The following is a 13,443-nucleotide window of genomic DNA, read 5'->3' as shown; positions in this document are numbered from 1 at the left end:
TCCCAGAGTCAGGAAGAAACTGAAAGCTAGAATTCATAACCATTCCCTTGCTCAAGTCCTTACAGGCTCTGCAATTTACCCAGAGAGCCATGTATAAGCTTGTTCCAGATGCACTGCCAGTGCCCCCCGTGAACCCTGTACACCCCTTCCAGCCCAGAGACTCTGTGTGGGTAAAGAAGTTCACTGTCCAAGGACTCACCCCAACCAGAAAGGGATGCTACACTGTTATCCTGAGCACGCCCACGGCTGTTGAAGTAGACGGCACCCAAACCTGGCTACACCACTCCCAGCTCCTGCACAGAAAACAACCTGGATCCTGGCAACCAGCAGCCTCACCCGTGAGATCCCTAGCCTGGGCTCCACACAGGCCAGAAGGAGACTTGATGCCTGCAGGAGGGGAATTGGATTTCAGTGAGGACAGTACTAATGGGAACTGTGGTACTAGAGGTTTTGGTAACTGTAAGAACATTTTTGCTAGCCAGTGAGAAAGTCCAGGGCTAAGTAAAGCTACATGTGCAAGGGAACTGGAGAGCAGAAAAAGAGGAATGGAGAAGACAAGAAGGAAATTGGTATGAAAACTTATTTTCCTGGTCCCCCTGGTTAACGACCTTAATAACAGCTATAGCAGGGCCCCTCACCCTACTCTTACTCATGTAACTCATTGGACCCTGCCCCCTCTGCAGCCTGCCAACCTTCGAACAGGATAGAATTCAGGCAGTAAAACTCATGGTCCTACATACCCAGTATTAGCCGATCCGAGAGGAAGAATGGGAGCAGCCAGAATCAATGATTTGATTCCCCGATAAGACCAGTGGGGAATATTGTGGCTGGCAAGACCCGATGGAGTCAGAGCTCCAGATGGCTAGCAACACCCTGTCGAGGCAGGACTCCAGGCCAGGGTAGAAACGAGCAACTCTAAGCATACTACTTTTATCCCCATCTTAGGGATGCCTGGCAGATTATGATTGGCTAACAAAGAAACGTCAGTTATAAGTTATAGAGTATGTAGCATGATATGCTTTAGCCAAGCATAACTGTTAGTCATAAAATAGTTCTGCTGCAAGGCTCAACCCCCAGGCAGGCACGTCCTGTGTCCAGTAGCCGCAAGGCAGGACAAACAGACCAAACCAGGTGAAACAGAGACTGCTTAAGCTGAAAATAACCCCCCACCCCAGGTGTTGTATAAACTTTAAATGTTACTATACTAGTGGAATTTTTCTATAACTTATAACTGACATTTCTTTGTTAAAACTTTTAGCCAATCATAATCTGCCAGGCATCCCTAAGACCTAAGACGGGGGTAAAAGTAGCATGCTTAGAGTGGGTCAAGGCTCTCGTTGCTCACTGCTGTGTCAGTTGAGATGGGAGCCCAGACTCGAGTTCATAATAAAGGCTTCCTAAATTCCAATTTGGCTGACTGGTGGTCGTCATTCGAGGGCCGCCCATAACAATAAGCTGGGCAGAGGAAAGAGAATCCCTTCTTAGGAAATGAACTCAGATTCCTCACCATGGCACCTCTGGGCAGGAAACAATGGTCTAGGAACCAAGAAAGCCCAGCCACTCCCTTTTTCCCACAGCAAGTCCTGAGCGTTTCCCCTGTCTCTATGGAGGGCATCATCACTGCTGGCATCCGAGCTTCCTGCCCAGTTGCATCACTTTTCAGGGAAACACTGGCATCTGGTTCTGAGGAAGAACCTCCGTTTATTGATGACCAGGTAGAGGCCTTCCCAGGGCCAGGCATGCGGTGCTGCCAGCTTGGCCTGGCAGCCCTGCCACCTCCCTGCAGGGCGGGGATGGGCGGGGCAGCTGATTATCAGAAGCGTAGTTTTTGGTTCCCCAAGCTCAAAGCCAACAGAATGAGTGACGTCATTTCCTTTTCCTGCGTTTTTCCCCACCTTGCTCTGTTTTCACCAGCTCAACTTGCTGTCATTCTTTCTTGAGAGGATTCCTGTAGCTTAGCAGAGTGGGAGCCCCTGGGAAATCCTCTCCCAGACATGAAGTCTGGGAACAAAACTCCAGCCTGGCCTTGAATGAGCACTCTCCTCACCTGGGAGGACGGCGACATATGCAATTCCTTTCCTTATAATTACACAAACAAGCAAGGAGACACTTGCCAGCACCAAACAAAATGGCCCAAAGGTACCAAAATGGACAAGACATGGGCACTTGGGGTCTCAGAGCATCATAGGGGAACAGACCCTCTAGCGTAGGGATTCCTAACCTGGGAAAGGTGGATGGGGAAAAAAATCACATTCTTTTTTTTCTTTTTCCACTAACTTCTGTTCAAAGCATTTCCTCCCTTCATGAGGCTGGGAAACAAACATAAACCACACTAGTATTAGCCGTGGCAGGAAATCACAGCTATTTTGTATCCTATTCCAGCTGCTTCAGACACCCCAAAACATTATGTTCCTCCAAACTTAAACATGTCAGTAGTATGTAGGCCCACTGCTGTCATTCTTTCTCCATAGAATTCCTGCAACATAGCAGGGTCCCCAAAACTGAGACACAGAGAGGTCAGTTAGTGGCAGAATGGAAACTTTCGAAGTCACACAGCTCAGCAGCAGCAAAACCGCCTTCCAATCCAGGCAAGCTGGTGGCAGAATGAACCACAACAAGCAACAAGCATGGCAAACTCATGCCTCATTTATTTGGCCTGTGTTCGCCTTTGAGTTTGACATGCTTGAACTACACCGTCGACAACAATGTCACTGATGTGAAAACATGACTCAGGCCTTCTCCTTCATTCCTCATAATAAGGCAAAGGCCACCCAATTAAATGGGTGAAGAAGTGTGAAGCCTGGCAAGTTTCAACAACACCTCTAGAGTCATACAGCTCTACTCATGGAACTGGGATTTGTGAAATTAAACAAGGAAGTCATTAGACGGAGGTGAGACTAATGCCATGGCAGCCTGAGTCAGCAAACTATAACCTAAGCCTAGAAATGCCTCAAGTCATGAAATGAAAATGCCAAAAACAGCCAGTCCCTGGCAGCCAGTCCCCAACAGCCACGTGGGCTTTACGCTGTAGCCAATCAATTTCCTTTCTTGGCTTCTGCACCTTCTGTCTCTGAGTCTTTCCCCTGGATCTTGTCAGCGGAGCGCTCTTTCTGGTCCCACACTGCCTGATTCCAATAAATACTGATTTGCTCAAAAAAAAAAAAAAAAAAAAAACAAACAAACAAAAAAAAAACTTGTAAAGTTTTGGATATGCCTCCATTTACCTTTTTGATAGTTCCAAACTCAGAGTGTCCTACTCCAAAGCCTAGGTCCTCAATCATGATGAAGTGCGGCCTGCACCTCTTGCATGCATGATGGGAGGTTGGGAGAGGAGGAGCCTTATTGGCCTAAGGAGCTGTGCCTGCATGCAGGGATGGTTGTAAAGGAGGATGGTTGTTCCATGAGTAGAGCTGTATGACTCTAGAGGTGTTGTTGAAACTTGCCAGGAGAGGAAACTTGCCAGGAGAGGAGAGGAAGGGAGAGGGGAGGAGAAAAAGAGGAGGGGAAGGGAGGAAGTATTAATTCTTGGCTGCTTATCTCACTTTGCCCACTTGCCTTGTCTACCTGTTCTTTCTCTCCATCTAGACTTGAAGAATGTGTCCTGATTCTTATAGTTCACAGAGTTGTGTTTTTTATTTTGGTGGTGTTGTTTCTTGTTTTATTGATTGATTGATTGATTGATTGATTGATTTCAGAGAGGAAAGGAGAAGGAGAGAGAGAGATAAAAGCATGGATTGACTGCCTCCTGCATGTCCCCTGCTGGGGATCGAGCCTGTAGCCCTGACCAGGAATCGATCTGGTTCAGAGGTCCACACTCAACTACTGGTGTTGTTGTTTCTTGTTTTTGTTTTCACAGTGTTGGTGCTTAATAAATACCTGCTAAGGAACCAAGTATAAAATTCTTTCCCAACCCATTTCTTCTCCCTCCTCCTCCATCAGCTCCTAGCAGCACCCGTGAAAAATCTAGGGCTCACCAAGGTGCAGGGGAGTGGGCCCATAGCTCATGCAGGACTGTCCCAGGCACTCGAGGTGACCTGCCTCAACAATTCAGGATAGAAGTCTTGGACACCAGACCTGGCTCCTGGCTTGGCGCTCTTCACACTACACCTGGCAGCCTCCCCCTGCTGGGGTAACGGCGGGGGTTATGGGGACGAGGAGCTTCCCCATACAGTACTTGATGCTCACAGCAGCACATTGAGACCGGTGTCATATCTCCATTATACAGAGGAGGACACGGAAACTTAGAGACACGTAATTTGCTCAAAGTCAATAGGGTTGGAACAAGTCGTTCTGACTTCAGGGATCCTGCCCTGTCCACTAAAGCACGCTCTGTGAAATCTCCTTCTTAGGTAGAAATAATAAAGGATGTTTCAGGCTCAGTGGATAAAGCTTCAGACTGTGGACCAAAGGGTCTGGAGTTTGATTCCAGTCAAGGGCATGCACCTGGGTTGCAGACTCATCCTTGTCTCAGGCCCTGGTCGGAGCATAACTACTCAATGTGTTTCTCTCACATAAATGTTTCTCTGTCTTTCCCTCTCTGTAAAAATAAATAAATAAATAAATAAATAAATAAATAAATAAATAAGACCAATGGAAAAATATCCTCGAGTGAGGATTTTTTTAAAATAAAAAGAAAGGATGCTTCAGCCAACTGGTCATGGGAGAGATACCTACCCAGGATGTCGAGTATAAAATGCTTATTTCAGCAACTGGCATGTGACAGATGTTCAGTAAGTGTCAGTTGTCATTGTCCTTAACCATCTGAGGAGGGTCCATCTACAAGTAGGTGCCCATTTTGGCCTCTCTCCACTGTAGCCTGGGCCCAAACTCCTGTACCCAGGATACCCCAGCTTTATCTCCATGACAACCAAACACTCTTCTCTAGCCCAACATATATTATACCCATGGAGACTTAGGGTCAGAGAAAATGTTTCTATGTTGGGAGCAATAAGAAAGAGAGGACAGAGAGAGACAAAGAAAAAAGCAGGCAGAAAGAAAAGGCCAGGACACAGAGAAAGAGGAAAAGCAGAGTGATGTCTAGGAGAGTCGGTGGTCAGAAGCCTTCCGTCCATCTTCCTGATCCTTATGCAGAGGACAGGGTGCTGGATGGAGACTTTAGACACCCTCCTCTCTTCTCATCCCTCTCTAGGCCTCAGTTTCCCTACTTATTTATGTTCTTTAAGGCCCTATTCATTTCTAATAGTCACCATTTATGATTCCTTAACTGACCCTCCCTACCCCCCCCCCCCGAAATCAGAAGACACTTTCACTAATCAGTAAAAAAAAACAGTTTATTTAAGAAAAATCAGTCAGTACAACATGCACTACAGGATATCTCTCAGCTCACATCACAGAAATAGAACAACAAGCTCACAATAAATTAGGGGGAAGCCAGCCCTTTTCCTCAAGGATGGCCCAGGAGACCTTTCAAATAACATATTTCATTATAAATATGACAGTAGACTAGTAAGTTATTTTCAGGTGGGGCCAGACAGCCTGGGACTTCCAGCTACAGGGCGAGATCCATCCAAACCTAGATTTTGCCTACAATCCCTAAGCCCCAGAGGAGAGAATTCCAAATCCGCAGAGAAGTTGCTTCAAGATCATGCTCATTTGCATTAAAATGGGGGTCTTCCCCATCTCCCTGCCTTTCAGTGTAGGCTAAGCATGTCAAACTCAAAAGTTCCTGTGGCCATGAGTTTGACATGCTTGAGGCTGTCTTCTGGAAACCTCGCAAGCTGTTCACCTGGGCAACCAGGTTCTCTGTGTCAGGAGGCAGGAGTTCCTTGATGATTCCTGTCGATCCAGGCCAGGAAGACGTCCAGCTCTCCCAGAGACTTGAGGGCAGCAGACCTAACCTCCAGCTGGAACCAGGGAGACTATGAGAACCTGCCTTTCAGACCTGTAATCGTTTCACACCACTATCCCCATGTTCTGCCCCCCACGAGGTTTTCTTTTAATTCATCAGTTATATTTGCAGAGTATACAGACCCCAAATTATTTTCCCAATGGGCAACCCAGATTGTTTGCCACAAACAAGCAGTTAAATCATCTCAGAAACTTATCAAAATGAAAAATTCTTCACTCTTTGCCCCTTGTTTTTCTTTTTCCTGTTTTTTAAATATATATTTTTATTAATTTCAGAGAGTAAGAGAGAGAGAGAGAGAGAGAGAAACATCAGTGAGGAGAGCAACACTGATAGGTTGTCTCCTGCATGCCCTACACTTGGGATTGGGCCTACAACCTGGGCATGTGCCCTGACCAGGAATCGAACTGTGACTTCCTATTTCATAGGTTGATGCTCAACCACTGAGCCATGCCAGCCAGGCTTTTTTCGTTTTTCACAAGGGAAGAAGAAATTGTCTTTCTGGACAGTTTTTTAGCTTATTTTCTTTTTCAAATTAGCTTTAAGAGTTCTCGATCCCAGGGTGCTGTGCAATGACCAGGGAGAGCTTATTTTCCCCATTGGACATATTAAAGCACCAAAGTCCCTAAGGATCAGTGTCCTACCCAAAGTCATACAACCGGAAGTGGAACTAGAACCCAAGTTTCCTGACCTCCTCCATGTCCTCTTCAGCAGACTAAGAGTATGTCCTGTAGAGCCAGAGGGCATGGGATGAAGTCCTACCTACACCACTTAGTTGCAATATAAGCTCAGTTAAGTTTCTTAACCTGTTTGTGACTCAGTTTTCTAATTTGTCAAATGCTGATAACAGCTCATCACACTGTTGTAAGCACCAAATGTGCTGAACTTAGAACAATACTTGACTCCTAATAAGGACAATAGGACTCTTAACCATTGTTGTGACATTATCCTATGGGACCTCTCCATAAAGAAGCAGAGCTCTGAACAGCTCTCCACACCTCCTTGCCATCCCAATAACTGGCATCTCTAGAGAGTGGGGTGAAATGCAGAATCTCAGGCCTCGCTCCAGACCTATGGTGCCAGAATCTGCATTTTAACCAACATCTCCAAATGATGCGCATAAGCAGCATCGCTTCTCCCTCCACCTGTGTATGAGACATGCGTCCACCACCGCATGAGCAGCATACTCTGCTGCACAACACAGAATGCTCATGCCCGTTACTGGCCACGGTGATGCCTGGCTGGTAACATACTTCATGCATGACAGCTTCCAATTCACTGGAGATCTGGCTTCCTCTGGGTCACCCCCATCTTAAGCAGTATGTGCTTTCCCAAAAAAACTTAACACGGGTTAGATCTGATATGTAAAGGCAGAAGAAAACAGTGGAGGGATGTGGGGGAGGGGAGCCCAGGAAATTAGCAAATCAGGTAAGACCAACACTCTCTTTGCTGGCACATACAACTCGTGAGACATGCAATAAATACATGCTGGTGAGTGAATGAGTGAATGAGTGAATGAGTGTGAGCGGAGTGGAGGCAGAGGGTGGTACACACCCACTTGTCATCCCATCGTCCCTTCTTCTTCCCTGCCCTCACCTGATTGTAGTTGTCATGGACGATTCTGGTTGCATTGGCGGCTTCCTCCCCGCAGTGGCACAGCCTCTGCTCCTGCTGGTAAAGTGGAGGCAGCAGCCATGAGAGGACCTTCCCATCCTGGCCCACCCTTTCCACCGCCTCCCCTCCTGAAGTGATGTTTCTCCTCCAAGGTGAGCGCCAGGCAAATAAACTCCGGGTGGAACAGCAGGGGGAGTGAGGCCTGTTTGTAGAGTCACCTTGTGTGTGACCAGGGCTTTGGCTTTCTCTGGGTTGACTGACTGGAAGAGCCAGGAAAGTAGATGCCAAATTTGTCTTGCCCCCACTCTGAATGCAGCGCCCCACAAGGCAGGCACCCCATAGATGCTTGTTGGGTTCGTTAATGAAATAATTGATCCAATGAATCTTAGTGTAAGTGGGGCAGGAGTCATGATTCCTAAGTTTTAGACTCTGACCCAGAGAGGTGACGTAACCTGCCACCAAGTCACACAGGAAGTCCTTCCCGGGGATGGGGCTACAGCCCAGGATGTCTGCTGTCCTCCATTTCCGTTGGTTTGTTTGAGTTTGGTTTTATTTCTGATGTTTGGTTTTAACAGATAATAATAAATTACAGGGCGTCTTTAGGGGAAGGCTATACCTAGGACCTCCCCAGAGGTTATGAAAACCCCAAAGGACCAGAAACAGACAGCAGGGGTGTGCCTAGGATAAGCCAGGAGCGCCCCTCTCACAGGCCAGGCCTGGAGTCCCCTAAGGGATACTTTGACATAAGTGGTCACCCCAGAAGGACTATCCTCAAGGAAACTTGGGTCCGGTAAGGTGTTGGCAGGGAGGAAGCCCTGGGCAAGGAGCGACCACTGTAAGAGGCTCCTGACAGTTTTCCCCATGGCGGATGAGGCAGTGAGGGCCCCTGGCCTTAGGGAACCATGTGAGAGGGTGACTGGGGCCAGCACATCCCAGGCCCTCCCCAGCAGACAGTGCGCAGACGCTGGGAGTTCTGACGGGGGGACTCACGCATTGCTGCAGAACCTTCTGCATGTAGAGGAAAGAGTTGGCGATGCTGCTGATTTTTCTCAAGATCTGAGGGTTCAGCTCCTGATGGTCCTTGAACACCCTGTTCATGTAAAATGCCAGGAGGTTCTTGGTCACACAGCACACATCTAAGGGCTACAGATAAGAATTAGAGAGAGCCCGGGGCATCTGAGGGCTACAGCTAGGAATCAGAGAAATCCATGGTCATTTCTTCTTTATTATCTTGGAGACCAAAGTGGCCTATTTGAATAGGAATAGTCAGGACCAAGATAGCGAAATGTTATTTTAAAAAAAAAACCATAATGATTTCAGAGTGTCCATCCCATGGTACACTGAAGCTCCTTATGACGAAGGCACTGAGGAGAGATTGTGGTTCACCCACTCTTTGTGTAGGGCCAGGAGATATATTAATAAGGGTAGAGCCCAGTCAGAGACTAGATTCCCTCCTCAGCATCCCAGCAGGTCACCACTCAGTTCTGTTTAGACCCCTCCAGGACCCAGGCACCTGCCTTTTGTTTTTTGTTTTGTAATATATTTTATTGATTTTTTACAGAGAGGAAGGGAGAGGGATAGAGAGTTAGAAACATCGATGAGAGAGAAACATCGAATCAGCTGCCTCCTGAACATCCCCTACTAGGGATGTGCCCACAACCAACGTACATGCCTTTGACCGGAATTGAACCTGGGACCTTTCAGTCCACAGACCAACGCTCTATCCACTGAGCCAAACCGGTTTCAGCAGGCACCTGTCTTTTGAAAGCAACCATGTCTGAGCAACTTGCCTGAAAAGCGCTTCCTTTCATTGTACAGAAGTGTGCCCCTCTGTAATGTCTCCCTTCGGACAACCTGGATTTATTCAGTGGCTGTTGCTTGCCAGGCGTACACTAAGCACACATTCCTTCTATCACAGTGGTCGGCAAACTGCGGCTCTGTTGACTAATGAGTTTGCTGACCACTGTTCTATCGCAATGGCATTCCTTCTGTTGCAATACTTGGCTCTCCTCCAGTCTGTCCTTTCTAAACTGCAGGAATCATTTGATGGGGCTGGGATGTGCAGGAATGGAAAGGAACTGCTGTGGAAATGCTGCATCTGGGCAGGTCCGCAGCTGGCAGAGGGCAGATCTCTCTAAGGAGGGGCTCCTGAATTCCCAGAAGACAGCTCATAGCAGCTGGCCAGGCTGTTTCCTTCCAGCAGGAGGCTTGTAGCTCAGTATGAGGAGGAAGGGGTCTACAGCAGAGATAAGAGACTTCATTTTCATTAGCATGAATGCAGCAAAACCGCCTTGGCCCCAGGGGTAGTTTTTCCTGGATGGCAAACATTACTTGCCACACACACACAAAAATGCTCCTCCTCCATCACTCCTGCCGGTTCTCTTAACCAAAGGGGCTAAAGTGACGCATCTCTTTTATCAGGGAGGAAAAGAGGGAGACAGAAATGTGATAAAGCCCAGCTGGCATGGCTCAGTGGTTGAGCATGCAGAGATCACCGTTCAATTCCCAGTCAGGGTCTATGCCTGGGTTGTGGAGCGCACAACCCACTTTGGGGAGCGCAGAAAGCAGTCTATCAATGATACTCACTCCCTCTCCCTTCCTCTCTGAAATCAATAAAAATTTAAAAATTAACACACACACAAATGTGATTAAGACCTGAATCCTCATGGACCCTTTTCTCACATCCCATCAGCTATTTCTAGACCTTGCGAGAAGAACGTAGAGACAGAGGCATGCGACGTGGGCCCACCAGGAACTAGTCATTCTCCCTCCCAAAGTATTAACTTGGTCATTTGAAAACTGTGGTTTTGGAATAGGTAATATTTAGGGTCATTTCCAGCTGTGATATCTAATGAGTTTCTTGTATAGCTAGCTGGAATAGTAGTCCATAAAAGGGTGCACAGCTGTTTCCACAAATAAATCAGGTTCAGTACTGATTAGAAGAATCAGCGGGTGCAGAGAAGCCCCAGGAAAAAAAGTAAATCATTGCAGATATAATGTATACTCTGCCTCATACATACTGAAAAACAAACAAACAAAAAAAAGATCTTTCTAGAATTCTTATAAGGACTGAAGGAGCTCACTTTTAAAGGCATTTCTCAGTGACCCCTTCTGTACATGAATGATCACCTCAAAAGCCATCTCTTGTGTAACACACTCTCATCAGCTCTGGTCTGACCATTGGATGAGCCTCACTGGCTTTCCTGCCTTGGACTGTTCATTGCAAAGAACCCCATCAGACCGCCTTTCTACAACCTTTGTGGTCAGGCAGCCTTTGGCTCAGAAACCTACAGGGACTCCTGTTGCCTCTGTTATAAGTCCGAGGCTTAGCCTGTCAAGGAAAATGTCTCTAATATATTTTCCAACCTCATCCTCTTTCTCTCACCTTCATGTCCCTTGTGCTTCAAGCCTGGTCCCCTGACACATCCACTGATCTTGTACACCCATTCTCCCATGCTGCCCAAACCTCTGCCTTCCTTTTGTCCACTAACCCACAGCCTACTCAGCCTGTAGGTCATGGCTCCTTTTCTCGGCTTCCCCATGAGAGTTTCTAGAATCACCCTACACCTCGGGGAGCCTGCCCCCTTTGAGCATGTGGCCCCTCACTCACTCTCTGGGTAAGTGGCGCTTCTTTTAATTCCTCCCAGGGGCTTCTTCTTCTTTTTTTTTTTAATGAAATATATTGGGGTCACAATGGTTAATGACATTATATAAATTTCAGGTGTACAACTGTATAATATGACACCCGTATGATCTAGTGTGTGCTAACCACCCAAGACCTATCTCATTCCGTCACCATACATTTGACCCCCTTTATCCTCTTTGTCCTCCCCTAACCCCCACCTCCCTCTGGTAACCACTACTCTGTGGTTTATATCTATGCAGATATAAAACAAAAATCAATAAACAAACCTCATAGACACACAGACAACAGAATGGTAGCTCCCAAGGGTTCAGAGCTCCTAAGACATGAGTGTGCCCTAACGTATCTGGTGATTAATAAAAAGCTGGGAGCATTTAGAGGACACAGGAGATTAGAAAAGAGACAGGGGCAGGGTGAGGATTTCTCTCTCAGCCCAGAGCCAGTACCTTTATGCTGTGCAGGGTCCCCGATGCGGACAGGATGGTTACATTTTGGAAGGTGTCCTGAGCTTGCTGGGGAGGAAAACGTAAGAACAAACACACGTAATGAGCATCCCATGGCTTCCTGAGACACGACAAACCATGAGCAGGTACTTGTTCTTCATGTTTGGACATAAGGTGAGGCACACACCCTTGCCCAGACCTCCCCCAGAGCCCATACTCACGATGGCTCCTTTGATTTGTTGGAAGCTCTCTCCTACATGGCGCATGTCCATGGCAATCAGACATCTCCTGAGACCTAGGGTGTGTGCTGAGCTCAGGAGGAACACTGTGCCCAGGAGCCAGAGGGAAGCCTTCATGTCCTGCAGGAGGGGTGAGGTCAACTGCCCGGCCCGAGTGGAGAGAACGAGAGAGACCCCCGATGAGCTCTCCCTTGGTCCTCACAGGGTGGGCCAGGCAGCCACCAAGAGAACAGATTCAGCTGGTGGAGTCCAGAGGCATGTGTCTCCTCCCCTGGCTCTCCTGACTCTGCTGAGTGAGCCCTCCTCCTAGCACCATGCTCTAGGAAGCACAATACAGTTTTCTCTCTCAAGCGTTCTCTCTCTCTCTCTCTCTCTCTCTCTCTCTCTCTCTCTCTCTCTCTCTCTCTCTCTCTCTCTCTCTCTCTCGTCCCACAGATAGCGTCCATGAGTACATATCACTCCATTATGACTCAGCATGGCTCACTTTGAAAAGCATTGTTTTTAATCAATTAAATAGGAAAAACAGCGTTGTAATATGCCCTAGGAATTAGGCAACAGATCTAAAAAGCCACCAGAGCACATTTGTGTGGTTTTCTTTTATTTGCCCCCAAAATAGGCGACACCCTTTTATTATCTGCTTAAAATCATCATCGGAAGCCAGCCATGAAGATGTCACCTCCCGAGGAAGATGGGAAGGAGAGAAGCAAGCCATCTCCTAATCACTCCTTAGCCACAGGGAAGAGAGTCAGGAAGGCTGCCCCTGCCTCCCCTCTGTCTCCCACCAAGCCAGGGCAGGGGGATGAGGGTCATGTTTGAGCTGGCCAGTCCCTATGCTGGGCCAGACCCTGAGATGCCTGCCTCCTCACCCATCTGCACCATCTTTCTCTGCCTTTTTCATGTAACCACTTCCAGCTGGTGTGTGACAGTGGAGGACAGGGAGGCACCCAAATAGGAAGGCTGTTAGGGGCCTGCAGAGCACCCCACCTCCTGCCTCTAGTTACCGTGGCTCTAACTACAAAGCACATACATTGGAGTGGGAGTTGCAGCTGTCCCCATACCCAACCGCCGCTCCACATGTCTTCCTTGGGATTCCCACTCTCTTTTCCAGGAGGACCGAAAACCAGCAAATCCTGCTCAGGGAGCCATTCCGCCTTCTCTCTCCTGGACTCAGCATCACTCCCAGTTAGAGAACCGGTGCACAAATGAGCCCTCACCAAACAGGGGGCATGCATCACACCACAGCGCTTGGTTGCCCCTTTTCCAGCCTCTCTCTTTGTGACCAAACCAGAGTACAGACCCCACGGGCAGGGATGTCTATAGATTCCCCTCAGCGCCCTCTCCCCTCTAAAGGCAACCGGGCTGCTTCTAGAAGACCACGTGACTGGGAAGGGAGCACAGATTTTCTTCTGACAAGGTAAGTGTCAGAAGCAATGGGATGTTCCCTGCTCGGGCCCTGCTGCCAAGGGGCCCAGGCATCTTGTGCAGGAGAAAGATGCCTCCCTCCACTGGGCAACCCCTGACATCTTGGCAGATCCAGATAACAGTGATAGCTAACGTTCAGCATGCATGCCACATGTGCCAGGGACTGTGCCAGGCATTTTTCCCAATTATTTCATGTTCACAACCATCCTCTTTCCA

At 47.9% G+C, this 13,443-nt stretch overlaps 1 protein-coding gene across 1 annotated transcript; it reads right to left on the bottom strand.

Annotated features, from left to right (window-relative positions):
* Positions 1-5,296: 5,296 nt before the first annotated feature.
* Positions 5,297-12,105, bottom strand: IL19 (interleukin 19). Its single transcript, XM_045583073.1, has 5 exons — positions 11,788-12,105; positions 11,570-11,635; positions 8,471-8,623; positions 7,463-7,537; positions 5,297-5,864 (listed from the first exon to the last, which is right to left on the bottom strand). The coding sequence occupies exons 1-5, from the start codon at positions 11,920-11,922 to the stop codon at positions 5,769-5,771; spliced, it is 525 nt and encodes a 174-aa protein (XP_045439029.1). The 5' UTR covers positions 11,923-12,105; the 3' UTR covers positions 5,297-5,768.
* Between the last annotated feature and the right edge of the window lie 1,338 nt (positions 12,106-13,443).

This window comes from Pipistrellus kuhlii, unplaced genomic scaffold, assembly GCF_014108245.1.
Source record: "Pipistrellus kuhlii isolate mPipKuh1 unplaced genomic scaffold, mPipKuh1.p scaffold_m20_p_18, whole genome shotgun sequence".
Taxonomy (NCBI): Eukaryota; Metazoa; Chordata; class Mammalia; order Chiroptera; family Vespertilionidae; genus Pipistrellus; species Pipistrellus kuhlii.
This window is presented reverse-complemented; position numbering and strand designations above follow the sequence as displayed.